The sequence below is a fragment of the Panicum hallii genome, chromosome 5 (genome assembly GCF_002211085.1).
Source record: "Panicum hallii strain FIL2 chromosome 5, PHallii_v3.1, whole genome shotgun sequence".
Taxonomy (NCBI): domain Eukaryota; kingdom Viridiplantae; phylum Streptophyta; class Magnoliopsida; order Poales; family Poaceae; genus Panicum; species Panicum hallii.
Window position 1 is genome coordinate 59,169,968 of NC_038046.1, and position 23,800 is coordinate 59,193,767.

Below are 23,800 nucleotides of genomic sequence, written 5' to 3' on the forward strand. Positions count from 1 at the left end.
GCAAAAATGTTTAATTGTGCCTTGTTCTGGGATCCGACTTAACTGAAAAAAATAGCTAGACGATCTGGTTCAAGAATATATCTCCGAGAAGAGGACAGAAAAGAAAAATCCCCAAAAGTAAATCAGCCTATTTTCAATGGTTTCCGAAGAGAAAAGGAGCCTAAGAAGAGGCCATCCATGAAGCAAGCAAGATCCACCATGCATATTATCCCCTGCCACAGAGTGGTCAGTCCACGTGGCTAACATCCCATCCATTCTCTTCCCACCTCCCTAGTTTTTCCTCCTCTCCATCTTCCACCCATCATCTCCTTGTTGCTACAGCACAGGGGGCTGCCAATGGCCGCAGCCAGCTTGTGGCTGCTGCAGCGTCCTTCCCCTGCTCTCCACAACTCCCTCTCCCTCCCAAGCAGCCATCCTTCCTCCTCTGCATGTCCTCCACTGCACAGGAAGCCAAGGGATCTTCTTCTCTGCTGCGCTTCATCGGGCGCCACGTCTTCTGTGGTGGCCAAGGAGCAAGAGGAAGCAGCCACTGCTCCCTCGGAAGAAGGATCTGAGCCTTCACTTCTTAGCTACAAAGATGACCCCAACTTCAGGTATCTTCTTTCATTTCTTCAGCTCTCCATCCAGCGTCTTCCGTTTCCTGCGCTCTGCAATTCTGCATACGCAGCGTGATTAAAATAATTCGGTTATATATTTTTTGTTTTGCAATCTAGCATCAAATGGTTCCATGGTCTAGCGGTTAGGACATTGGACTCTGAATCCAGTAACCCGAGTTCAAATCTCGGTGGAACCTGCCTTTTTTTTTGGTTCACGTCTTATTTATTTTGTTCAGTACCGTCTCTGGCTGTTTTGCCATCTGAGATTGATTTTGGCATCTTTTTCGTTAACAAAGTAGTGACAGGTTTTGTTTGATGTTGTTTTCAACTCTCCATGCTAATTTAAAGCTTTTTATGCCAGTTCTGAACCAACAAGAGAAATATGCTCATACAGCCCTGTTTTGTCTCAAAAGATGCTTGATTTCAATCAAGAATCAGCATGATTTGTGCTGCATTACATGCAACGATAGATGATCTTGTAATGCTACACATGCATACACAGGGGCTGCAGGGGCTGCGGCAGGGACGAGCTTGAGAGAGGCTGCAATGGCGAGGGGCGGATCCAAGGGGGAATAGCCGCCGTCCCGGGCTTCGGCTGGTGGCCAATCAAGGCCTACCGGCCATGCCCCGGCTTCGTCGCCTCCGGCGGCCGCTACCGGCGCCAGGGCCAAAGCATGGACGACGTCGCATCCGGCAGGGGAAAGAAAGTCTCCCCGGGCAAAAAGAAGATGTAACCTACTGCACAAGTACATGCTGTAATTTCTGCTCAGGTGAACACTTTGTCTGGATGCATTTCTAGTCTTCTAGATGACCAATGTTGCATTTGGATAGGTTTCCTTTTGTTATTTATTTGCGTGCGTGTATGTGTGTGTGTGTGTTGCCGTTCCACAAGTCTACACACATTGTCTCATGAAGTGGCATTATCTTTGTGCCTGCAACTGCAATACACTAATAGCTGTTTGTTTATCTGACTTGAACTTTCAACTTGCAGTGACAAATAAGTAATCCAGCCCAAGGAACTGCAGTCTTGACAATGGGAGGAAGTATGCTATTCAAGGTGACTAAGAAGTTTTGGCTATCTGCGTCATCTTTGGAATCTGGGAAAGTTTACCTAGGAATTGGGAAAGTTCCAAGTATTCAGAAACAACAATTTTGGTCTACATTGCCAGTGCAGTTCCCTTGTTTCCAATTGTAATAGCAAGTAGCAACACGGCACTGAAAGTTTGAACATCTGACTGTGCCCTAATACTGTTGGAGCTGTTCTACTGCTTTCAAATGAAATAGCTTCGTTACCTGTACACATGATCGTGATTTGTGATTGTCCCGAGCACTTTTGCTGAACAGCCACAATGGATGATTGTGATCTAGAAAACTATTACCAAAACATGCTTCTTTTGGTCTATGAATCTCCAGGATCCGCTCAATTTCATCCATTGTGAATTTGCATATATTACACTAATGTAGTATGATATACACAGTCGTTAGTGTTTCAATCATGCAAGTCATGACGATTCAGCTGTAGACGGAGTCACGGTCAGAGTAGCCACCCCGGAAAGATCTGAAACGTATATCATGTTTCAGATATGGCTAGAAGAAACAGAAGGTCCAGCCATCATCCAGTAGTGCCTTTAAGAAGTCACATTCTGGACAGCTAATGGAGAAACTACATGTCATCTGCATGTTCCTTCTACTGTTTTCTTCAATTTGGTTTGATAGAAACCTCTTCTATCATCTACTACAAACAGCAGATAAACAGGCTCCCCAAATAACAGTGTACTTCCTATTATCCTCCACAGACTAACACCACGGTTGTAGCAGAAGGTACTTGCTTGGTACTGCAGGCTGACACCAGAGCATGCAAAAGTCCCAACAAAATTAGGATGCCACTAAATGTTTTTAATAACGGCGCGTGTGAGAGGACTTGGCTCCAAATGGATTACTTCCCGGAGTTGCTGGTGAACAAATTGGTGGCGAATCACGCGGCGTCTGCGAGAGAAAAGACAGTGGATAAGTTTCAACGTTTTCTATCCTTTTAGGAACATTTGGGTAATAGCAGAAATATTTTTTATGGCAATAGCAGAAATACTTACTTGTATCATCAAATGTTAATCAGATTTCTAAGAAATGGCCTATTAAGCAAGAAGCTATAATGTATTGGTATATGCATAGATATTTCATTTTATCACTGCGAATATGAAGTAACTTAGATTCTAAAGGGAATAAATTGATACTGCCAATATACCTGTGTCAAGGATGGGTGAGTGAGATAATCCATGAGCTCTTGCTTCTTCTTGCTGTATAATTCCTTAACTTGCTTCAGCAAATCTTCTTCCCTTTTCATATCTTCAAGAAGCCTTTCCTTCTCCCAATTCTTAAGTTTAACTTGCTCTTCCATTTCAGCGATATTTTCAGGTGAACTTGAAACCTCAAGGCTTACAGGAAACTTTACTTCAAGATTTTTGCTGCAAAAGTCATTTGTAGATATTAGTTAAAGTAATCGAATTTAGCTTGATTAGAATCATAATCATTGCATATTTCGTGATTAAATGTATCAAGTGTCTGATAGCATGAGCTTGTGAAAAGTCTCATGATGTAACTAAATTACTCTCAATGGTGAAATGCCTACAGCAGCAAAAGCACACGCTTACATAGTAATGGACAGTCAGCAAAACTCAAAAATGTATGATCCGTTGGCATTATCAAGAGATGTAAAAGGATAAATTGCATACCTGTAGCCAAGGCAAAATGAGCCATTGGGCTTCAGTATACCACCATCTAGAGAAACAGCACCATCATTTATCAGAGGAAGAGCACATTGAATGTCGGCTCTGGTCTTATAAACTTGTAAATGAGAAAACAGACTGTAAAACAAAGTTTCCCGAAGACCATGGCCACTGGCTGTGAGGCAACTCAAGTGTGCTCGGTCCAGATGAATCATATTTACTGCAAAATCCAGAAAACCAGGAGGAGACTCCCCACCAGGCAACCTTGGTCTATGCAAAATAAGCTTTCTCTGCGGATCATCAATGTTAACATCACCAGAAAATGACCTGCAACATTTAAAATGCATGATGTAAAGTTATCATCCAGTTGACCCTAAAAAAGAGAATAAGGTTGTAGATATATTTACAAAATGTACCTCAAATTTTCAAGACAAAAGACAGTGAACCTTCCATTGAGAAATTTTCCTACAGAGCGACCTAGTCCATGTATGCCACTGCTCTTATCAATGATGCCATCCTTGTCGTATTTTTCAAGACCCTTAACACCATCGTAAGTTTTGCAGACAAGAGCAAGCATATTATCCATTCCCAAGTACTCTGCGAGTACCCTATAATAAAAGTACAGTGAAATCGATAATGGCACGTTAAGAAAACACATATCATTCCAATTAACTTGGCATCAATTAAGGCACTAAAACTCTCATACCAAACTAAGAAGAAAATTTGACCTGCTGAGGTGATCATCATTTACTTTTCCCAACGTAGCGACAAAACCAAGGATATCTTTCATCAGTGGCATATTTGATGTGCGCTCATGATAACGGACCTTCAGCTGGCATACAAGGGCAGCTGCTGTCTTGTCCTGATCAAGTATACTTCGAATAGTACGCTGTTCAGCCTCTTCAGTAGAAGTATCATTAGTTGCAACAGCAGCGACGGATGTATGATAATTCCCGAGTTTAACTACAAAAAGTTGCAGGTTTAGTCACTAATAGAGGCACCGCAAAGTGTGGATTTCTTTCATGAGTCATGCAGATATAACATATTAACATATTATTTGCAGGTTTATTCTAATGTGCTACCAGCCATCCAATACAACCAGCCAAACAGAGTGTTACCAGTAGCAAACAAAAGGAAAATTGGTCAGAAAGACTACTTCCAATGTGACTTTTACACTGTTTGAATAATGTCATTCAAGCTTACAATTTTCTATATTCAAGGGGAGATATGTAAAACATACCAAATGCTGCCTTACATCTTATCTAGATATTTTTGGTACATCATCCATTAACAAGGATGCCAATTACATGCTGAAGATTACCAAATTTTCTTTAGATGATTTCAGTAGGTACATCTGGGTATCACAATTTAGAACCGAACTCTGTGTCATGCTGCATTCAGATTCCATGCATCGCAGGCCAAAGTTATCACTATATAGATCGGCACAAAATAAATGGTGTAAGCTAAATTGGTCAACATGGTCCTGTAAGTCTACAATTTGAGAAGCATTTCTCGGACAAGGATTTGCATAACCAAAGGGGCACAAAGCTACCACAACTGAGGAGTCGAACACACCGACAACTTACTTGCCAGGTCGACGCAGACCTCTTCGATGGCATTGATTTCGGACTTGAGGAACCTTAAGTTCTCATCATGGTGTTTGACTTTGAGGCCCAGACTCTTGAGCTTCTCCTCCATCACCTGCAACACACATCCGCAAAAACCACCATTTTAGGAAGCACTGTAGCAGCAACCTCGCCAAGCATTGCAGCAGCAGCAGCAACCAAATCAAACCGTAAAAGCGGGATAGCAGCATGAGCACACCTTGCAGTTGAACTCCACAATCTGCGACGGAAGCGGCGGCGACGCCATGCCGCGCCTCCGCGAGTGGAACCGCTACAGGAAGGAGAACTAGGTGACCACCAATCTGCAAGTCGTTAGGAACGAAACGGCGATCAATTTGGCAGCCCCGAATACGAGGGAAAGGAATCCGGCAAGATGATGAAACACGGCGAAGCCAAAAGAATATGAGGAGGATTGCGAATACTAAGGCGGCGGCGCAGGGCGGATGGGAGCCTCTGACTGGGAGGGAAAAGACTCACCTTGATGCCATGGCTGCGGGAGCTGAGGGTGCTGGCGTTGCAGGGGAGGGAGGGAAGGAGAGCGGGGTAGATTTGAGATTTGCTTGGTGGGCTAGATGGCTACGGGGAGAGGTTTGGAAGGGGAACGAAGATGGGTACGTTTGGTTGGAGGAGGATGATGTGGAAAATATTGGGGAAATTCTCCGTAAAACGCTTAAACAAATCACGTTTTCTTTTATGATCCTGTAAAATTGCAATTTTCTTATTTGATCCTGATTTTATTTTACTGATAAGCATAAATAAGGTAGAGAAAGAGAAAGATCAGGATCAAATAAGAAAGTTGCAATTTTGCAGGGCCACAGAAGGAAGCGTGATTTGTTTAAGAGTCTTGCAGAAAATTTCTCTGAAAATATTAGATTGAATTAGATTTTTCTAGTTATTTTATCGACTAAGATATAACTTTTATTATTGTACCTGGTTTGTCTTCAAAATTGAATGCAGTTTTCCTTGCACGTCGTATGAGAAACTTTGAATGCACGTGAGTCTAGATCTATATAGTGCATGCAGAAGGAAGTGAGGTGATGATGTACATACGTAAACTGTAAATAGATTTATGTGTATGATTACAAATTACATAGGTAGAGAAGACCGGGCAATTTTGATTGAATAGACACGGACTAATTTTCAAGTTCGAAAGATTACCCTTAGAATGAAAAGTAGATGATTCATATTTCACATGCATTATAGTTTATCTGTAATATTTTGTGTCCATCAGTGTGCAGAAGTGTAGATTAAATATTAAAAAACGAATTTCTCTTGCAAGTTAAGTTATTCTCTGCCCGTCTATTTTGTTGGCCTATACTTCCCCTCTCTTTTTGGTATTTTACCACTCTACCCCGTGCTTGCCGGTCTGCCCAAGGAAGCTGAGCCGTCCTAGACGACGACGGCGAGGCAGAATCCGATGGCGCTCCCGCTGCCCCTCCTCCTCGTCGCGCTGCTCCTGCCGGCCGCCCGCGGAGCGGAGACGCCGCAGTACACGACGGTGCACGCGGAGTCGGATTTCGAGGTGCGGCTCTACCGCGATACCGTCTGGATGTCCGCCCCTACCCCCGACATCCCCTCCTTCCACGCCGCCACCAAGCTCGGCTTCCACCGGTAACCGTCTCTCACTCCCCCAGGATCTTGCTCTCCGTAGCATGCTGGCCAGCCGGATCGATCGATTGAGGTTGTCAGTGTGCCTGCCGATTATTGCACAGTAATGGATAAAGATGCAAGGAAATTATGCATTTTAGTTCAACCTGAGGGGGCAAACTTAGAGGTTGGTGTGCTCTTGGTCTTTTTATCAGGATGCAACTGTGTGGTAGTGCATTTCAGTTGAGATTTGCATCTTGAGTAGAGTGGAGGCCGGATTTCTGTCCATTATCTAAAAAGGATCTTGAGTAGAGTAATTCAGTTAAAAGTATATAAACTGGTAGGTGATTCTTTGGCTGAAAAACAGTAGGATAGCGGGCCTCTTCCTGAAAAATTTAGCCAGATTCTTCCATATCCTGTGAACCAATTTGAGTGAAGAGATACATGTGCATATTCGAGAAGCCACTGATTGATGTTCATAACCAATTGCAAAATTACAGATCTCTGAAATTGATAAAGGATAATCCGAATTATAACCTGCTGGACTGAAATTAAGATCATTTCGATACCCTTGTCTTAAATCATGCAAATTACACACTGGTGAAGATTGGCAACCTTTGATTTTTTGGAAGAATCAGTTATCCTAAGCTTCCTAGAACCAAATCAATCGTCTTTACTTGAGTACTGATTTGGCACTCCCATTCTTGGTGTTGCAAAATTCCAACCAGTGTTTCTGCATGAGTGCAAGTCTGCTAATTCGTGAATTCTGAATTGAATTAGTGTGATATTTACCTGAGGTTAATGCTTTAGGCGTAACATCTATCATTAGCATTTGAGCCTCAGTTTATAGTATTACCGCCCACAAGGATATTTGATGTCCTGCTGGGCCATCTTCTGTAGATCCAGGGCAAGCATGGACCCGGGCTGAGGCTATAAGCAAACATAAAATTGCTAAAACTAGAGCTTAGTCCATCAACTTTTATGTGATTTACCGTTGATTTGTTTGGCCAGGACCCGGGCTGCAGCACGCCCAGCCTGGGGCCTGGCTCCGCCCCTGTGTAGTTCCTATTGCAGCATATCTGTAACAACCGATTGCATTCATTGCTCTGTTCTTAATGTCCTTACCATTTTACATTTGTTTAAGCTGCACCTGCGCTTAATCTGCTTTATTAGGTAGATAGATCCCACAAGCTCTAAACCTTTTTATGTTGTTTTTGGCTGCCAGATTGTTCCAATACCTGATGGGCGCAAACCTCAACTCTTCCAGGATCAGAATGACCACACCTGTCCTTACAAGTGTGGTTCCAGGTGCAGGGCCCCTGCATTCTTCAGCCTACTTTGTCCGGCTCTACCTACCAGTAAAGTTCCAAGCTTCCCCTCCTGTTCCCCTCCCAGAACTGAACCTCCACCCAGACAGATGGCCAAGCCACTGCATTGCAGTGAGGAGCTTCTCAGGTTATGCACGGGACAACAACGTGGTTGAGGAAGCTGAGAAGCTTGCCATGAGCTTGAGCCGGTCGCCCTGGGCTAACTCCACAAAGTACCCTAGCAAGAACGCGTACTCGATTGCACAGTACAGTAGTCCATTCCACTTCATCGGCCGTGTCAATGAGGTGTGGTTTGATGTCGACTGCAAGTCTACTGGTGTGGAGACGTACTGAGAATGTTTATGCAGGGCGCCGTCGACGAAAACCAAGTGTAGTGCGCATCAATATCATGTAAGCTGTGCACGACTTTGTACATATGTGTACTTTGTAATGGTAACGGTGGATGTCGAATGTAGCGCATGCACTGTATACAATGTGTCACAAGCTCAGCTTAGAGTGATGTTGCGTGTGACTTGTGAGTGTGTGATTAACATGATGGTGCCACTGATCGTTCCAGTCATGTATTCTCTACATTTTTATCCTTTGACTAGTCAGCCAATTAGTGGCCGTGCATGAAAGGGGACAAGTCTGAGCTCAACTGAATTTTTATGAAGCTGTTGAAGGTTCAGTTTCTGGACACAAAGCAAGTTTATTCTGATTCAGCAAATTTGTGAAGCGGGTGTGGATTACCACCAGGGCCCATTGGGATCTCTGGCATTGAAACTCATTCTAGGAATTATATTCTGGAAATGAGATTCAGCAACAAATAAATTATCCGTAATTTGATTCCATTCAATTTGTTTGTTTGGATATTCGTTGAATCATTTTCCATGAATGAAATTCCACGTCCTGTTTGGATGACTAAACATTGAATCTTTTGAAGTACCGGGCCGGTCCATGGGTGGTTGGGCCCTGACCCCGGCCGGCGTTCCCGGCCCAACCGAAACGTACCCTCAGCAGCTTAGGCTTATCCGTTTAATTTATTATCCCTCCCGTGCCAGGGCGAAGAAGGCCAGACCACCACCACCCATGGCGATGGCGCTCCTCCTCTCCCCGACCGTCTCCTTCCTCTCTTCCCCCTCCGCTCCACGCTCCCCAGGTCTCTCCGCCGCCGCCGCCAGTGTATCCTACCCCGGTAAGCTCCACCGACGCGCACCCTCGATCCCCAGCATCTTGTTCGAGTCCTATATGCTGGTCTGGCTGGTTGGGGTCGGTTCGTGGGATGGGTCTGCAATCCCTTGTAGCCATCCAACTTTGCTACAAATTTCTTCCAACACTTGTTATGCGAGCAATTTCTTTGGAGCTGCAGTGTGTTCCGCTCCCAATATGCTAGAGCAGTATCAATTGGGTCGTAAAAGGATCGTTAGAACCGTATCCTTTGCTGCTTAATTTAATGGCGGTTAAGATTTTTTTTTTGTGTTTTGTTTTGAAAGACCATCCCAATTAAGATTTAAGAAGCAACAAAGCGCTAATGACACTAGGCTTGAGACTTGCCATAGTTGATTATATGTCCACATTTTCCCCTCCGCCTTGTTAATCTAGTGATATAGGAAGCACACTGAATTTGCCGCTAAGTATTGTATTGCATTGCATATACTGTGACCTTCGGGTCATGAACCCATTTCCCATGGCTCCGTTAGGCACATGTGAGCTCAGAATTTAAATATGTGGAACAGTGTGCACTGGATCCTATTAAGTGGTTTTGCTTCTTGTTATTACTGTTGTTGCAGCCCCAAGGCTGCAATGTAAGGGCCTCTTGTTCCAACAGAACCCTCTGAATGTGACTGCTCCTTGTGCTTCTTTGGCCGAGAAGAGGCTGGTTCTTGTCCACGCCGCCACAGAGGGTGGCGAGGCTGACGCGGGGCAGCCAGAAGAGCCGAAACCTGTGACTAAGATTGAGGAAATGCCGCTCGAGTCAAAGCAGAAGATGATCATGGAGCAGAGGGCGCGGATGAAGCTCGCCAAGAAACTGAGGCAGCGGCGCAAGCGGCTTGTCCGCAAGAGGAGGCTTAGGAAGAAGGGCAGATGGCCACCGTCCAAGATGAAGAAGCTCAAGAACGTATGAACAGCGTGGATGTTAGCCGCCACTCTTACTTGGCTTTATTGATACTCTGAGCTTGTCCAGTTTACCAATTTTGTTGTTCAGAATCTGAAACGCAATGCCTGTAAAATGTAATTCTGTTTACGTAATTGAATCTTCTCACAGTCTGCTGGAGTCACTGTGTCTGAATTTCCACCTGGATGCTTACAGGATTGATGTGCTTTTTTAGCTATGGTTCAGGACCAGCACTACATAGTCTACGCTGCATAACTATATGTTCTTTCCTTAACAAGTTAGGGGTATCCGTTACCTGTCGTACATCATGATAAATGCCATTGGAATGCCAAACAGATGATCCTTGAAGGCTTGAACATTGCCTGCCCTCATATTTGCTGTAGATTCTGACTCAGGGCTCACCATTTATCAGAATGTGTCCTCTGCTTCCTGAATATGTCATACAGTTTGTGCTCTTTCCTACTTTGTTTTATTGGGTTTCCAAATCTTCAATTAATACGACACAGAAGGATTACCAAGGTGCATAAGCCCTGAAAACAGCTGAAGTTATTTTATCATCTCCAAGCACAACTTGAATAATCCAAAGGTGCCTTTCTTATGACACATCCTCTCTTTGGTTTTCTGGAGATGCAGGTGTCAACAGCAATGTGTTTGCAAAATCTAGTCAGATACAGAGTGATTATACAAGAATGTGCATTACCTGTGCTGAAAAGTTCTGAAAGATCCTACTAGGTGCCGTAGTTACACCCCACCAAAAAAAAATGAAAAGAAAAGGAAAGAAAGCTGCTGTAGCTGACCATTTTCCAACAGTCTCGACCACACAATGGGTGGAGCGGAATTTCATTGGCTGTGCATCGAAAGCATCTAGTCTCATATTGACACTTGAAAGCTGCAACTGCAACGGTTACAACTAGCCAACCACTACCAAAAATTGCATCTGCAACGATTGATATTAGAAGATGGAGTAGCTTCTATTTTATTCTACGCAGTACGACTAGCCTAAAAATTTCCTTAGCAATTGTTCAACTCTGTCATCAGATTGGTACAGCTGGTACACAAGAACGGCAGCAAGCAAGACCAGCAATGCCACGGAAATGTGCTTCCAATTTAGCTGCAGCGACTCAATAGGCCGCACTGTCTCAAGTGTCCTCCTGGCACCAGATTCATCCTCCAGTGTAGTCACCTCCTCAGCTTCCACCTCTTCTTGTGGAGTGCTACCAGTTGGTGCCACCTTTAATTTCCACATAAATAAACAAAGGCAGTTAGAGGTTAAGTGGTAGACCAACAAGAGATAGGTTAATCTATCCGCCAAAAATTAAATTAGGATGCAACTAATGTTCAGTTGCCAATGAAGTGGGAATACACAAGACACTCATAGCTTCGATATGTTCCATAACAAAAACATTATACTTAAACATAGAACTGACCTTGTGTTGTGTTGTTGAACAATTTAGAGATGCTTCCTCCATTACTTTAAGGGGCCTGAGTTCACCTTCAGTTGCAGTAACTTCTTCGCTCAATGATGTAGCTCCACTATCATTTTCCTTGCATTTTTTAGCCAATATCCGGTTCTTTTTTGTCAGTGTAACAATCTGTACAGCACAGGCATCAGGGAGGGTTCGATAACCGCTCAAGATATTTACATACATAATACAACAACAACTATAGAATGATACAGAAGCGGAGGAAAAGCAGCAGGAGAGAATTTCAGAGCGAAGGCAGCAGGAGAACAATACAGCAGAACAAGTGAACAACAAAATATGTTTGCGCGGCTACATATCAAGAACAACTCAATTCATAAGCTTGGGGACTAATTCTTTTGGAAAAGCAGACAATTCATTTCAAAGAATAGAGGATAAATCTATTTCTATTTCCAAAAAAACACAGAAGAAAATGGTGCCAATAAGGGTCGTTGCAATTACGCAGCACAATAAAAGGCACTTGTTCCCTCAACTTATTCAAAGTCATCAGATTAAAGCAATAGTAATTACATATTCAATCATGGGATTCTTCTTCTGCATTAGATGAACCACAATGAAAATAATTATTGTATACTGTGAAGAGTTTGGTTCAGTCTGCCTAAACATGATATATATACATACATATATACATACATATATATATATATATATATAAGGATTTCATATTAGACACATAGGGGACATAAAAGCGATCATTCGATATTTTTGATATTTATCCTTTCTATGTCTGTGTTTTCAGTTTTCACACCAGCATCCCAGAGGAAGTAGTGTGCAACTCATTCAGGAGTCAGGACACTAAGTCATCGATATCAAAGCACTAATCGAATGTTTAATAATCATATAGATTACAGCTGCTATGTATATACATCCAAATAACATGCAAACACTGATACACAGCATAAAAAAGTAATATAACAAACTTTCCTCAATAAGAACGTAAGTACCTGCAGATGAAGTCGTTCTCTTTCCAAGGCAAGTTTTGCAACCAGGTCAGTGATAGTTTTAGTTTTGCTGCCAATGTCTTTTGCAGTGCACATCTTCAGTTGATTGGCTTGATGCAACGAGTTTTCTAGACTTTCTACTCGACCTCTCAGAAATGATAGCTCTTCACTAAGCTCTAAATTAGTGTCTGTCAACAATGAACATTTTGATTCGGCATTCTCAGCCCTGGTTTCAGCTTTCAAATACTTTTCTTTCAGGTCTTCAATCATATGTTCCATATCAGACATCGAAGATCTTAACATACCCTGTTGTTCAACAATAGCATCTACTGATGCTCTTGCATGCTCTAATTGAGTGTCCGATTCCTTAAGCTTTGTCTCCAATAAGCCAGCCCTATCTGACCCCTGACTTTTAAGAGAGTCCAACTGCCCGCTGAGCTGAACATTAGTTTGAGTGAGCTGTGTACACCTTGCTTCAGCATTTTGTGTTCTACTTTCTGCATTGGTAATGGCAAGTTTAAGATCACTGATAATATTCCCAAATGGGTTTATCTCAGCCTGCATTGTATTCTGCTCTTCTTCAGTTTCCCCTCTTGATAGCAGTGACCACTGTGGATGAGAACCAGAGTCCCTCAACCATTCCTCCAGCTGTTGAACCTTATTCCGTAAAGTCAAGAATTCAGGTGGTGATAGCACCTGCATCTGCACAGCCTCCTGACTGGCATTCTTGTCACTGTCTCCAGGCACTGTCTCCCTTGTGCTCTGGTTGACATTTAATTTCATCAAGCTTTCCTCTAACTTTGATTTAAGATCACCTTCCCTGCAAACTGAAGCAGTCAGAGAGAACTGGATGGTATCAATTGTACCAATGAGTTCCTTTGAGGCTCCAAGAAACAGCTGGGAAGCATTTTCTGCTGCGAACATTCTTTTGTAAAGAGCTCCGATGAATTCCTCCAAGAAATACGATTCTTGTTCGGCGTAATGCAGCTTCATTTTGAGGTCTTCCACAGAAGACTGCGAATCGAATATCTTCTGTTGAAGATCTAGTTCACTTGCTATCGACTGTTGTAACATCTGCAGAACATTTCTCTGATCCTCAGCCTGCATAGTGGTGTGAGTTGACATGTGACCATTTTCATATCCCATGACCTCACCAGTTCCTGAAAAACTGCAGTAGTTAGGAAATGCATTCAATCAACACTCACTGCTAGAATAAATGTATAATAAAAAAACTGACGGTTTGAGCAAACCTTGATTATCGTGTGAAGGTTGTATGGTTTTCTCGAAGGTTGCAGACTCCCTTCTAATAGTAGAGATGAGCTCCTGCATCCGCTTCAAGGAATCTGTTGCGGTGTGCAGCTTGTCCGTGAGCCTGCTCCATGGTTCTTCCTCCGAGACCTTGCCTTCAGCGCTGGCAATATCCATTTGAATAGAAGCAACTAGCTTCTCCAACTCGTTGGTTTCTGAGTCTACGATGCCATACAGGGCATCGAATTCGAAAGCCTTGTCAACCGACTCGGCAGAAATGGATTGAGGCTCCCGCATGAGAGGCTCGATGTCAGCGGCTCGGCGAGCGATCTCCATGACCAGCATCTCCAGGTTTAGGAGCTTCTCGGAGCCGAACGCGACCCTGAGGTCCACCCTAGCCAGAATGTCCCCAGCGCTTGGCCCTGCAACCTGTTGTTCTCCGTGTAACAGCATGTCCTCTTGAAAATAATCATCGTCCTGAAAACTGTGGGCGTCCATGGTCCTTTTGCTTCTTCTTCTTCTTCTCTCTGTCTTTGTGTATCCTGAGGGTTGCATACATACGTGAAGGAATAAATAAGTAGTCATTAAGTTAAAAAAAAAGTTGTCAGACTATGTGAGAGATGAGCGAGAACAATTTACATGAATATGCGCATGAAGAGCCTAGCCTGTAGGAGAGGAACATGCAGGGTGGGTTTAAAGTGGCTATGAAGTTGGATGGGGAAAAAAAGAAGCCCCAATCCGCGAAAGCAGCACATGGCACCGGCAAATCTTACATGATATTCCCTCCACCGTGAAGCAAGTCGAATAATCAGGCAACAATCAATCGCAGGCCGAATAGATGGAGGATATACAGTAGTAGAATACAAGTGGGAGCCTGATGGTTGGGTTGGGTTACCTTGCCTCTGGTTGCGGAGCCGCCGGTGCGTCGCGCGCGATCTCCGGGGGCGGGGCAGCGGCGGCCGAGGAGGAGGAAGGATTTGAGGCGAGGGCGAGACGAGTGGAGAGGTGAGGCGACGCGACGTTCCGTTTTGTTCTGCGCCGCCCGGCCGGATGAACCGCCGCCGGTGGCGGAGGAGGAACGTTGCGGTGGGGGTGGGGCCGGGATGGGCCCGCACCGCACGAGGGGGGCTGATGTGGCCCCTCCGAACGAACTAGGATGTCTATATCACATCACCCGAATTTTTTTCACCTTTGATCAAGATCTGACGGGCATTGTTCATCTTCCTCCTTCCTCCCGCACTGCCTCCCCCGCCGCCGCTCCGCCCAATGGAGGTCGCCGGAGCCCAAACCCCAAACCCAAAGTTCACACCCTTGTGCCTTATTAACCGTGATGGCAAAACTAAGGTATCCGAGGGAGGAAAGCAATCATCAGTAGTATATATAATATAAAGATGATGATGATAATAATCTCCATCCATCATCTATATAAAGGGCATCCGTCTGTTGTTGATGAATGAGCTAGATCATCTGGTACGGTGGGAGCTCCCGTCACTGTCAGGCTACAGCAGCGTCTCCTCCTCCAGCATCGATCGGAACTCTCTCTGATCCTGCACCTGAAAGCTGTTGCGGCATGAGGCGAAGCAAACCTCCTCCTATTCATGCGTCTACTCTAGCCGGCCGTAGCAGCAGACTCCCGCCCGACAGTTAGCAACCATCTGTCCCAGGAGTTCAGTGAGCCTGTCCTCCCATCGAACTAGTACTACTACACATAAACTGGAACTCACCCATGAATAAGAAAAATGAAATTAAGATTTCCCACTCATTCATGACAAGAGAAAAAACATGTACTGCTGTTTATTGTTCTGCTGCATCATCAACCTTACACTAGGAACACAGTATCCATCCCCATTCCATGATTCCGTCCCCATCCCCCCAAAAAACATTAAAAAGAGAAAACTACGCAGACCACCACAAGAAATCTACTAAACAGCGGCAGAGCCTTTGTTTCCCCTCTTCCTGCATCGCTAAAAGTCAGAATCTGAAGTTTCCTTTCTCCACCTACAACTCTCCTCCTATCGACAACGGGACATGTCAAGGGCTGCTGCTGCTTGTTTGCAAGCAACATGGTACACAGACACCCCCTTCCACGCCAATCTGGTCCTAAGCTCTGCTCAACTGCTCATCGCACGAGACATCGCCGCAATCACTTTCTCCCTCGTCTGCTGCTCAGTGCCAGGGCACTTGATGATGAAGGAATGCACCACTGTCCCGTTGTTGTTGCCAGTCACCTTCGACTCACCAACGCGGACTTCTGCCTCCTCAAACGCTTGGAAGACTTTCTTGACTGGATGGCTCTCCATGGGAGACATCACTCGAACAAGAACCTCATCCTGCACCACCTGGATGTCCACCTCCGGCCTAGGCGCCCGCTCCCTCGGATCCACCATACCTGACTCCAAAAGCCTTTCTCTCTCCGTCTCCATATCTTTCAGCTTCTTCTGGAGGTCAGTGATGTATGTTATCGCATCACCCAGCAGGGACGCCTTGTCCATTTTTGATATGTTTGGGACAACAGCTCTGAGCGCGTAGAACCGCTGGTTGAGCTTCTCCCTCCTCTGGCGCTCAGCCTCAACATGGTTAAGTGGTTCTTCCCTACCGTTTGCAGGCTTTCTTCCCCTCTTCCTTGGCCGCCGGTCCTCTATGACAGGTGGCGGGCCTTCCTCTTTACACAGGCCATCCACCTCTGCACTCTCCCCATCCAGAACAGCTGCTCTTGTAACCAGAACTCCAGACTTGGAGCTGCTCCCGGCACTGAAATCAATTTGCCTAGGTACCTGTGGCTGCAGCGGCTGCTGGTTCACTAGCTGTGGTGTTTTCTGAATATGCGGCAATTTCTGGAGCTGCAGTTTCTGAAGCTGAGGCGCCTTTTGAAGCTGAAACTGCGTTGCACTAGGGCTGTCCGCAGCTCCATTGTTGCGGTGTGCAGCTTCATTGCTCACAATCAGCACACCATTGCCAAACTTCTGTTGATGAGAATTCAGGCCCCGAGCCTGACTCCAAGTGAAATTCTGCAATCCTTTCTGGACATTGGGAAGCAATGAGGTCCCACCACCAGCAGCACCCCTCTGTTCCCATGACCGTTCATCTACCTTAGATACACCAACCGCTGGCACTGCTGAAGGCCGGCCAAGGTTCAAATCCTTCCCAAAAATCTTCGCCAAACCAGGAGACCTTTCAGGAGGAGTGGGGCCATTTCCCTCATGTCTCTGAACTGCAGCCTTATTACCCCTTGCCCCTGTGAACACAGAGCGTATGTTCTGGATAGTATCAGAACTCTCAGCTATGTGCTGCATTGAGCCCAGTTCAAGAACACCACTCTCAAACGGCACCAACACAATAGTCCTAAATCCTGCCGCGTTTGCAAGGAACCCGCGGTAGCAGTAGTTGGCTGGGAATACCTTGCGCTCATTATTGGGAATCCAGAGGGGGATGCCTGCTGCAAATACTTGGCCAGGGCCACCAGCGCGACGAGGGAATGCAAAGTACATAGATGCTAGGAAGAACACCTCAGTATCTGTCACCTGATCAATACCAGGGGCATAATCCTCCTCATCCGCAACCCCGAATGCTATGTGCAACCTCTGCAGCACACGCTTGCGCATCAGCTGCTTGGTATCATCACTGCCTGCAGAAGCAGCAGCTCCCACCTCTCCATCTCGGGGCTCACGGCAGGAGCCATCCCCCCATCCAAGGACAAGGTCACCGGACTTTGTGCGTGAAAGCTGCCAGAAGATGGCATAATTCCAACCAGTACCAGGGCCCTCTGATTCAACAAGCTCCTGGAGTTTGTTTTGCAAGTCATCTGGCAGAGATGCCGCAACAAGACCCTCGGATATGGCACCACCGCCTTTTGTCAAATATGCAAAGGCATCTGTTCCCAGGACAGCAGCGCCGAGAGCTCGGTCCTCCTCTGTCCATGTCCCACCAGTTCCTCCGACAGCGCCGTCGTCCTCCATCTCCATCTTCATGACCATAATACCTACTCAAAATGGACAAGATCAGGACATAAAGCAGTGCAGTTGGGGAAAGTAAGTCCTAAAACAATATGTAAGGTGAACATAAAAGATAAGAGTTTCAGGCAAATATAGAAAACAAATTCCATCGTATTCATGGAAAAGATAAAACAGCACAGCTTGCCGTCACTGTCTACCTAGAAAGGCACACTGAACCGCATCCAAAGTGGTAAGCAAAAGTTTTGCGAGCACAATTGGTAGTCGACACACTTCCAAACAGGCACTTTTAGAGATTCAACCAGTGTCCAGTGCAAGTTCCACAGAGGACTAAGTAAAATAAAAAGGGGATTTTGCTAATCCAGGACAGTAGATACATAGTACATGTGATAAGCTAGTCAGGCCAAGGGTGACACTGTCTAGAAGAGTATGACATGAAAATCAGGAGAGCATGTAAAATATAGGGCATATTACCGAGGGGATGGCCATGAAATGGAAGTATGTAATAACCCAGTCAAAGAGCATAAAACGTCTGCCAACTGTATCTTTTAACTACCCTGACACTTGATCTGAGGACGCGCTTGAAGGTGTAAGGGTGCATGACCCAAGGGATTGTAATCCAAATCTGACCTAAAGGCAACATGACGTAAACAGTGTATCTTAATGTCAAGCTCACAAGGACATAGACATATGCTACTACGCTAGTGATTTCGATCACACCCATCAGAACGAGGGCGGTTCTAGCCTAATCAACTCTCTAACACTCCGTGGCACGCAAATCCGCAGGCAGGTCGTCTACCGTAGCTAAGAGTGCAGCAGTAATCAGAATCACATTCCGAAGAACAGGCAGGCAGGCAGGCAGTGAGAGTTGCGGCAATTAAATTAAATCCAATTAGATGATTAGAATAAAAGGATGAAACGGAAGAGGGAGAGGAGCATCGAGCCATCGTCTCACCAGATTGGGGGCCCTGCGGCCGAATCGAGGCCGAGGCCGCGGAATCCAGCGCGGCCGAATCCGAGCCGCGGGGCCCGGATCTCTTCCCGCGTGAAGCCGAGGTCGCTCCGGCGTGGAGAGGAAGCAGGGGGGTGGGGGGAGAGGTGCTGGGCGCGGCGGGGGTGGCGGTGGCTGGAGAATTTCTCTGGTGCGCGAGGGGATTTCGGGAAGGTGGGGGCGACCCGGCCGACCTCAGCCAGCCAGCCCAGCACCTGCTGCTGCGGCTCGACTGCAATGGATGGATGGGTCCGTGCGTGCCTTGAGGCGGAGGCGGAGGAGGAGGAGGAGGAGGAGAGCCTCCCCCCCTTTTCTATTGGCTTCTACTACTACCGGGCCGAGCCGAGCCGAGGCACCTCTGCACACCCCGGCACCCGTGAACTCCCTCCTCCTCGGCTCGGGCTCCAGCCGCAGCCGGGAGCCGGGAGCCAGGAGCTCCGGCACGTGCCGGCCACGTGTCATAGGACCTGCCGGGATCGGGAGAGCGCCATTCAGGGGGGGCTCGTGACGCCACGTGACCCGTGCGCCCACCCGAGGCGCACTGCCGGGGCTGCTTACAGAGGTCACTGACGGATGGGAGCGGCAACACGGTGGTCCCGGCTGTCAGCCACATCCACAATTTTGGGTCAGACGAGACGAGGGGCGAGGGTGGTGGTGGTGGTGGGAAACGTGAACTCTATTTAAGGAAAACGTGAGGCCCTTGACACGTTTTTAGGGCCGCTCTATCCATGCGCGCCTTTTCCTTTCCGCACCGTGCCCCGGCATACCCGCACTGGCTGACGCCGCGGGGCCCGCAGGTGGGAGGTGGGAGGGAGCATTAGCGCACCAAGGCAAAACCGAAAGGCGTGCCGTGCCCCCAACCCCAGCGTCCGTCGCTGCTGCCGTGGGGGCCTCATGTAAAAGTGGGCTCCCATAAATTGTGCAAACTTTTACTCTACCAGAGAAAGATTTTTCAATCGCTACAAAAATAAAAAAGGATGGCTAATAAACAAAAAGTACACAAGGAGAAAGTTGAATAGCTATATCTATCCGGTTTGTTAAGATAATCACAAATTGCTAAGATATATTACAAGCAATGGTACAGAGAATAAGATCCATGATGAAGAAAAGCTATAGTAACAAGTTGAATAAGATTCATGATGTAATCTAATCTTAAGTTATGCTTTTAGGATGGAGGGAGGTATGTTATTCTGATTATCAGATTGCTGGCCACTTTGAGAACTTATAAGTGGATCTTTTCTACAACTCAACTCATCGACTACTTATAGTGTTATGAATATTGACATAGCCGATTGCTCTAATTGATATGTATGATGACCTGGATGAGTTGTTAGATCTTTTGTTGATTTGCTCACTAAAGTAGCTTTTTTTAAGAAAAATTAACATTGCAATACATGAAAGCCCAGCCCCAGTGTCATTATTAGCTAGCTAAGGCTTTATCTTTATGCGAGTCCTTGTTGTCAGACCCGGGACTACAGGACTGCGTATATAATGTAGTTCATACAGGATTAGGGAATAGGACATATCCTATACCTTATCTATGTTGTACTCTACTCGCATGCGAAGTAGGACTAGCCGATACAGACGGAAGCTACTCGAGTTGTACTCGAGTACGGTTCCTAGGCTAGTGTCGGACTACGATTTATGTAACCCTGTCCTCTCGGATATATAAGGGCGGGCAGAGACCCCCTCAAAACATCAATCAACACCCAAGGCAATACAAACCACCAAACAGGACGTAGGGTATTACGCACATCGCGGCCCGAACATGTCTAAACCTTGTGTTGCTTGCATCTTCGAGTTCCTGATCTCGGCGTCACCCTACCTAAAACTTACCACCTTGGGTATACCCCTCGGTGGGCAGGAGGTAAAATACCGACAGCTGGCGCGCCAGGTAGGGGTGCGCATCGAAGATCCACCGGCGAACTCGATGGCATCGTTCGAGTTCACCACTGCCGTGCCCCCCAGGGCACGACGTTCATTTTTGGCTCGTGGGTCTGCGTCGCAGACGGCGCGGGCGATTTTTGTCGGTTCACCATCGACGTCATGAAGCCGAAAACTCTCGCAGTGAGTTTTCATAGCGACCTCGACGAGTTCATCGATAATCTCGATGACTTGTCGACCCATGGTTCCACCAGGAAGATCGTGGAGGAGTCCGTTTTCAACGTGACTCCGCCTAACGCTGCGACAACCTCGCTCAAATCTGAGGACTTGCGTAACCGATCGCGACTCGGTCTATGCAATTCGGCCATTGAACATCAAGAGGCCAACAACTTCGAGTCCCTCTCCGCAATGGAAAAGGACTTGGACTATTTACTCCGAATTGGAAAGCCCGAAGCCACCGCATGTCGGGGGGCTGCGGGTCGCCTTGGAGACAATGGTCCGATGGTCACTTCCACTCCAGAAAGCTGTTTCGTGCATTGGAAGGGCATGAAGCTCTCCGATCTACTCGAAGACGAAGACCGACTCATGGCACTGGAGCCCTTGCCTTTTCAGGAGGGCAGGCCATTAGCTACCGTGGCAGAGGAGTCGACCGAGCTAGTCGAAGCGAGCTCCGATGAGCTCATATCACACTAGGTGCTGATGGCGGAGGAGGGCGAGGATGATGGCATCGCACCCAATGACGCACTTGACATAATATCCGAAGACGAGGCCACAGCCAACGCCGGCGACGAAACCAACACTGAGCGTGAGGCATGAAAGGCTAGGAACAGAGCCCGCTTAGTCCGGCAAAGGAGGGTCAACGAGCGCATGCGATCTATGCATCATGAGCTAGACGCCAAATTCGCCGCCGTGAGCGAGCGGGGCTTCAGAACTCCTGTGGCCAACATCGCTAGGGTAACCGCCATACTCGAGCGCAGTAACGATCCAAACCTGCGCCAGGCACTTCGCTACACGCAGAGGGCATGGATTCAGCTCGATCAACAAAACCCGGCGTCCACCATCAAAGAAGAAAGCGTGGGCGAAAGCCACAGCCAGGCTAACAGTCGAACGGCAGGCGGCCGTCCTTGACCTCAGCGAACCAATAACAACGGCAACGCTCGTGGGAGTCAGGCCACTGGCGGGAGGCAGCAACCACCTCCAGGAGGCAACCCGCGACAGGCTAATCATCGGAATCCTCCAGAAGACCTGCGCCAGAGAATCAACGAAGGACGCGATGCGCGATCCATAACTGATTCCAGACGCAAAGAACGCAAAGTAGCCGATACGAAAGATACCGATTGCAGTGATCGCTTTCCTGCATTCACAGCACGGTTCAGCAGCTACAAGTACCCTGAGGGCTTCAAGCTGATCGAGATCACCAAATACGACGGCAAACAAGCTCCTCAGCAATGGCTATGATGCTACTCCACCGCTATAGAAGTCGCAGGAGGCTCCAACATCACCAAGGTCGTCTACTTCCCGATGGCTTTGGACCCTGCGCCGCTCACATGGCTGGAGAGCCTCAATAACAACTCGATCGACTCCTGGGAGCGGCTCAAGAAAGTCTTCATCGACAACTTCCAGGGGGCGATCGCCCGTGCAGATACTCGTCATGACCTTGCTCAATGTAAATAGGAACGCAAGGAGCTCCTCCGGTCCTACACACGCTGTTTCTTCGACGTGCGTGCCACCATTGCGAATATCTCAGAGGAGGACATTATCGAATGCTTCTACAATGGCATCACCGACCCGGGCATCTACAGAGACTTTGGGCAGAACAGACCAAAAACTATTGCAGGACTTCGTGACATGATGCACGACTGGTTCGAGCAGAAGGAAAAGATGCAGGAGTGGTTCCCGAGGCGCCATGATAGCAACCTGAGGTGCACAAATGACAATCGTACCGACAAGAGCCAGTGGGACTATTCGAGTCCATCCCGAAAGCGCAAGCCAGACGACCTCGTCGCGGCTGTGGATCGTTCTTTCGAGGCAGGAAGACAACGACGCAGGAGGAGTTCAAAAAGCTCCTGCAGAAGAAATGACCATGGCATCCAGGTGCTAATCATGCGGCAATTGATTGCTACCACCTCCGAAGGACATTCAGCAATCCCGGTAGCAGCAAGAAGAACAAGCCAGCGGATAAAGAACCCGAAGAGGATGACCAAGGGGACAAATCGCACAATGCGAAGTTCTAAGATGCGTCGAAAACTATCAACGTCATCTTCGGAGGTGATGAAGAGTTCAATTCCAGGAGGGAACAAAAACTGCTCCTCTGAGAAATCATGTCCGTCGAGCCAGCGGTACCACGACCACTCTGGTGGTCAGAGATCCCCATCTCGTTTTCACATGATGATCAGTGGACAAGCTTCTCGGAGCCCGGCAAATTCCCCCTGGTCCTGGACACGGTGGTGGCAGAAGCCAAGCTCACCAGAGTACTCATTGACGGCGGAAGTGGTCTCAACCTCATCTTCGCCAGCACTTTGAGAAAGATGGGCTTGGACTTAACGGACATGCTCATCCTAAGCAAATCTCCTTTCTACGGCATTGTTCCAGGTAATGCAGCGCATCCACTTGGTATGGTGGTTCTTCCAGTCACCTTCAGCACGAGGGAGAACTACCGCACCTAGTTCATCAAATTCGAAGTTGCCAACTTCGAATCTTCTTGTCATGCCAAATTCATGGCAGTGCCGCATTATGTTTATTTACTCCTCAAGATGCTAGGACGAAGTGGGGTACTCACTCTCGGAGGTGACTTGAAGAAGTCATATGACTGCAACCAGGAGGCCATCCAGTATGCTTCGACTACGCGTGTGCTAGATGCTTCAGGAGAAGTACTCGCAGCCGCGCAACAGCTCTCCCAGGCCGGGCTGGAAATCCCTACAAGGAAGGCCAGCAAGTCGAGCATCCAGTCGACCGGCGACGTGGCCCTCAAGACGATCCAGCTCCAGGAGGGCGACCTATCTAAGACTACTGTCATCGGTGCAGTCTTAGATGGGAAATAGAAACTCGCGCTCATCAGTTTCCTTTGGGCTAACCGAGATATATTCGCATGGAAACCAGCGGATATGCCAGGGGTGCCCAGGGAACTGATCGAGCATAGTCTAAATGTACACGCACAGGCTGTGCCCAAAAAGCAACGTCTTCGAAGGTTTGCTCAAGACAAACGTGAGGCAATCAAACGGGAAATATCTAAAATCCTCGCGGCTGGCTTCATTAAAGAAGTAATCCATCCAGAGTGGGTAGCTAATCCCGTCCTTGTAAAGAAAAAGAACAATAAATAGAGAATGTGCGTTGACTACACCGATCTCAACA

At 47.0% G+C, this 23,800-nt stretch overlaps 6 protein-coding genes and 1 non-coding gene across 8 annotated transcripts; 4 read left to right on the forward strand and 3 right to left on the reverse strand.

Moving 5' to 3' along the window:
• Positions 1–225: 225 nt before the first annotated feature.
• On the forward strand, positions 226–1,896 carry LOC112894670. Its single transcript, XM_025962445.1, has 3 exons — positions 226–593; positions 1,099–1,366; positions 1,588–1,896. The coding sequence occupies exons 1-2, from the start codon at positions 337–339 to the stop codon at positions 1,328–1,330; spliced, it is 489 nt and encodes a 162-aa protein (XP_025818230.1). The 5' UTR covers positions 226–336; the 3' UTR covers positions 1,331–1,366; positions 1,588–1,896.
• Positions 722–793, forward strand: TRNAQ-CUG. Its single transcript has one exon. It is a non-coding gene; the product is annotated as a tRNA-Gln (tRNA).
• Positions 1,897–2,077: 181 nt separating the features above from the next.
• On the reverse strand, positions 2,078–5,562 carry LOC112894669 (protein DEFECTIVE IN MERISTEM SILENCING 3-like). Its single transcript, XM_025962444.1, has 8 exons — positions 5,422–5,562; positions 5,144–5,246; positions 4,906–5,020; positions 4,048–4,282; positions 3,736–3,927; positions 3,326–3,646; positions 2,839–3,058; positions 2,078–2,582 (listed from the first exon to the last, which is right to left on the reverse strand). Exons 2-8 carry the CDS (start codon positions 5,189–5,191, stop codon positions 2,493–2,495), a joined length of 1,221 nt encoding a protein of 406 aa, XP_025818229.1. The 5' UTR covers positions 5,192–5,246; positions 5,422–5,562; the 3' UTR covers positions 2,078–2,492.
• Positions 5,563–6,287: 725 nt separating this feature from the next.
• Positions 6,288–8,531, forward strand: LOC112891589 (heme-binding protein 2-like). Its single transcript, XM_025958486.1, has 2 exons — positions 6,288–6,555; positions 7,757–8,531. The coding sequence occupies exons 1-2, from the start codon at positions 6,362–6,364 to the stop codon at positions 8,190–8,192; spliced, it is 630 nt and encodes a 209-aa protein (XP_025814271.1). The 5' UTR covers positions 6,288–6,361; the 3' UTR covers positions 8,193–8,531.
• A 344-nt stretch (positions 8,532–8,875) lies between these two features.
• LOC112891587 (50S ribosomal protein 5, chloroplastic) lies at positions 8,876–10,132 on the forward strand. The gene is made up of 2 exons (XM_025958484.1): positions 8,876–9,033; positions 9,629–10,132. The coding sequence occupies exons 1-2, from the start codon at positions 8,928–8,930 to the stop codon at positions 9,961–9,963; spliced, it is 441 nt and encodes a 146-aa protein (XP_025814269.1). The 5' UTR covers positions 8,876–8,927; the 3' UTR covers positions 9,964–10,132.
• Positions 10,133–10,753: 621 nt separating this feature from the next.
• LOC112895128 (WPP domain-interacting tail-anchored protein 1-like) lies at positions 10,754–14,867 on the reverse strand. Of its 2 annotated transcripts, XM_025963007.1 has the most exons (6): positions 14,520–14,867; positions 14,264–14,407; positions 13,627–14,166; positions 12,380–13,536; positions 11,382–11,546; positions 10,754–11,185 (listed from the first exon to the last, which is right to left on the reverse strand). In XM_025963007.1, exons 3-6 carry the CDS (start codon positions 14,120–14,122, stop codon positions 10,949–10,951), a joined length of 2,055 nt encoding a protein of 684 aa, XP_025818792.1. In that variant the 5' UTR covers positions 14,123–14,166; positions 14,264–14,407; positions 14,520–14,867; the 3' UTR covers positions 10,754–10,948. The 2 variants fall into 2 exon arrangements, with proteins under 2 accessions (XP_025818792.1, XP_025818793.1); XM_025963008.1 differs by lacking the exon at positions 14,264–14,407.
• Positions 14,868–15,355: 488 nt separating this feature from the next.
• On the reverse strand, positions 15,356–18,860 carry LOC112893658 (transcription factor bHLH13-like). The gene is made up of 2 exons (XM_025961110.1): positions 18,530–18,860; positions 15,356–17,603 (listed from the first exon to the last, which is right to left on the reverse strand). The coding sequence occupies exon 2, from the start codon at positions 17,596–17,598 to the stop codon at positions 15,736–15,738; it is 1,863 nt and encodes a 620-aa protein (XP_025816895.1). The 5' UTR covers positions 17,599–17,603; positions 18,530–18,860; the 3' UTR covers positions 15,356–15,735.
• Between the last annotated feature and the right edge of the window lie 4,940 nt (positions 18,861–23,800).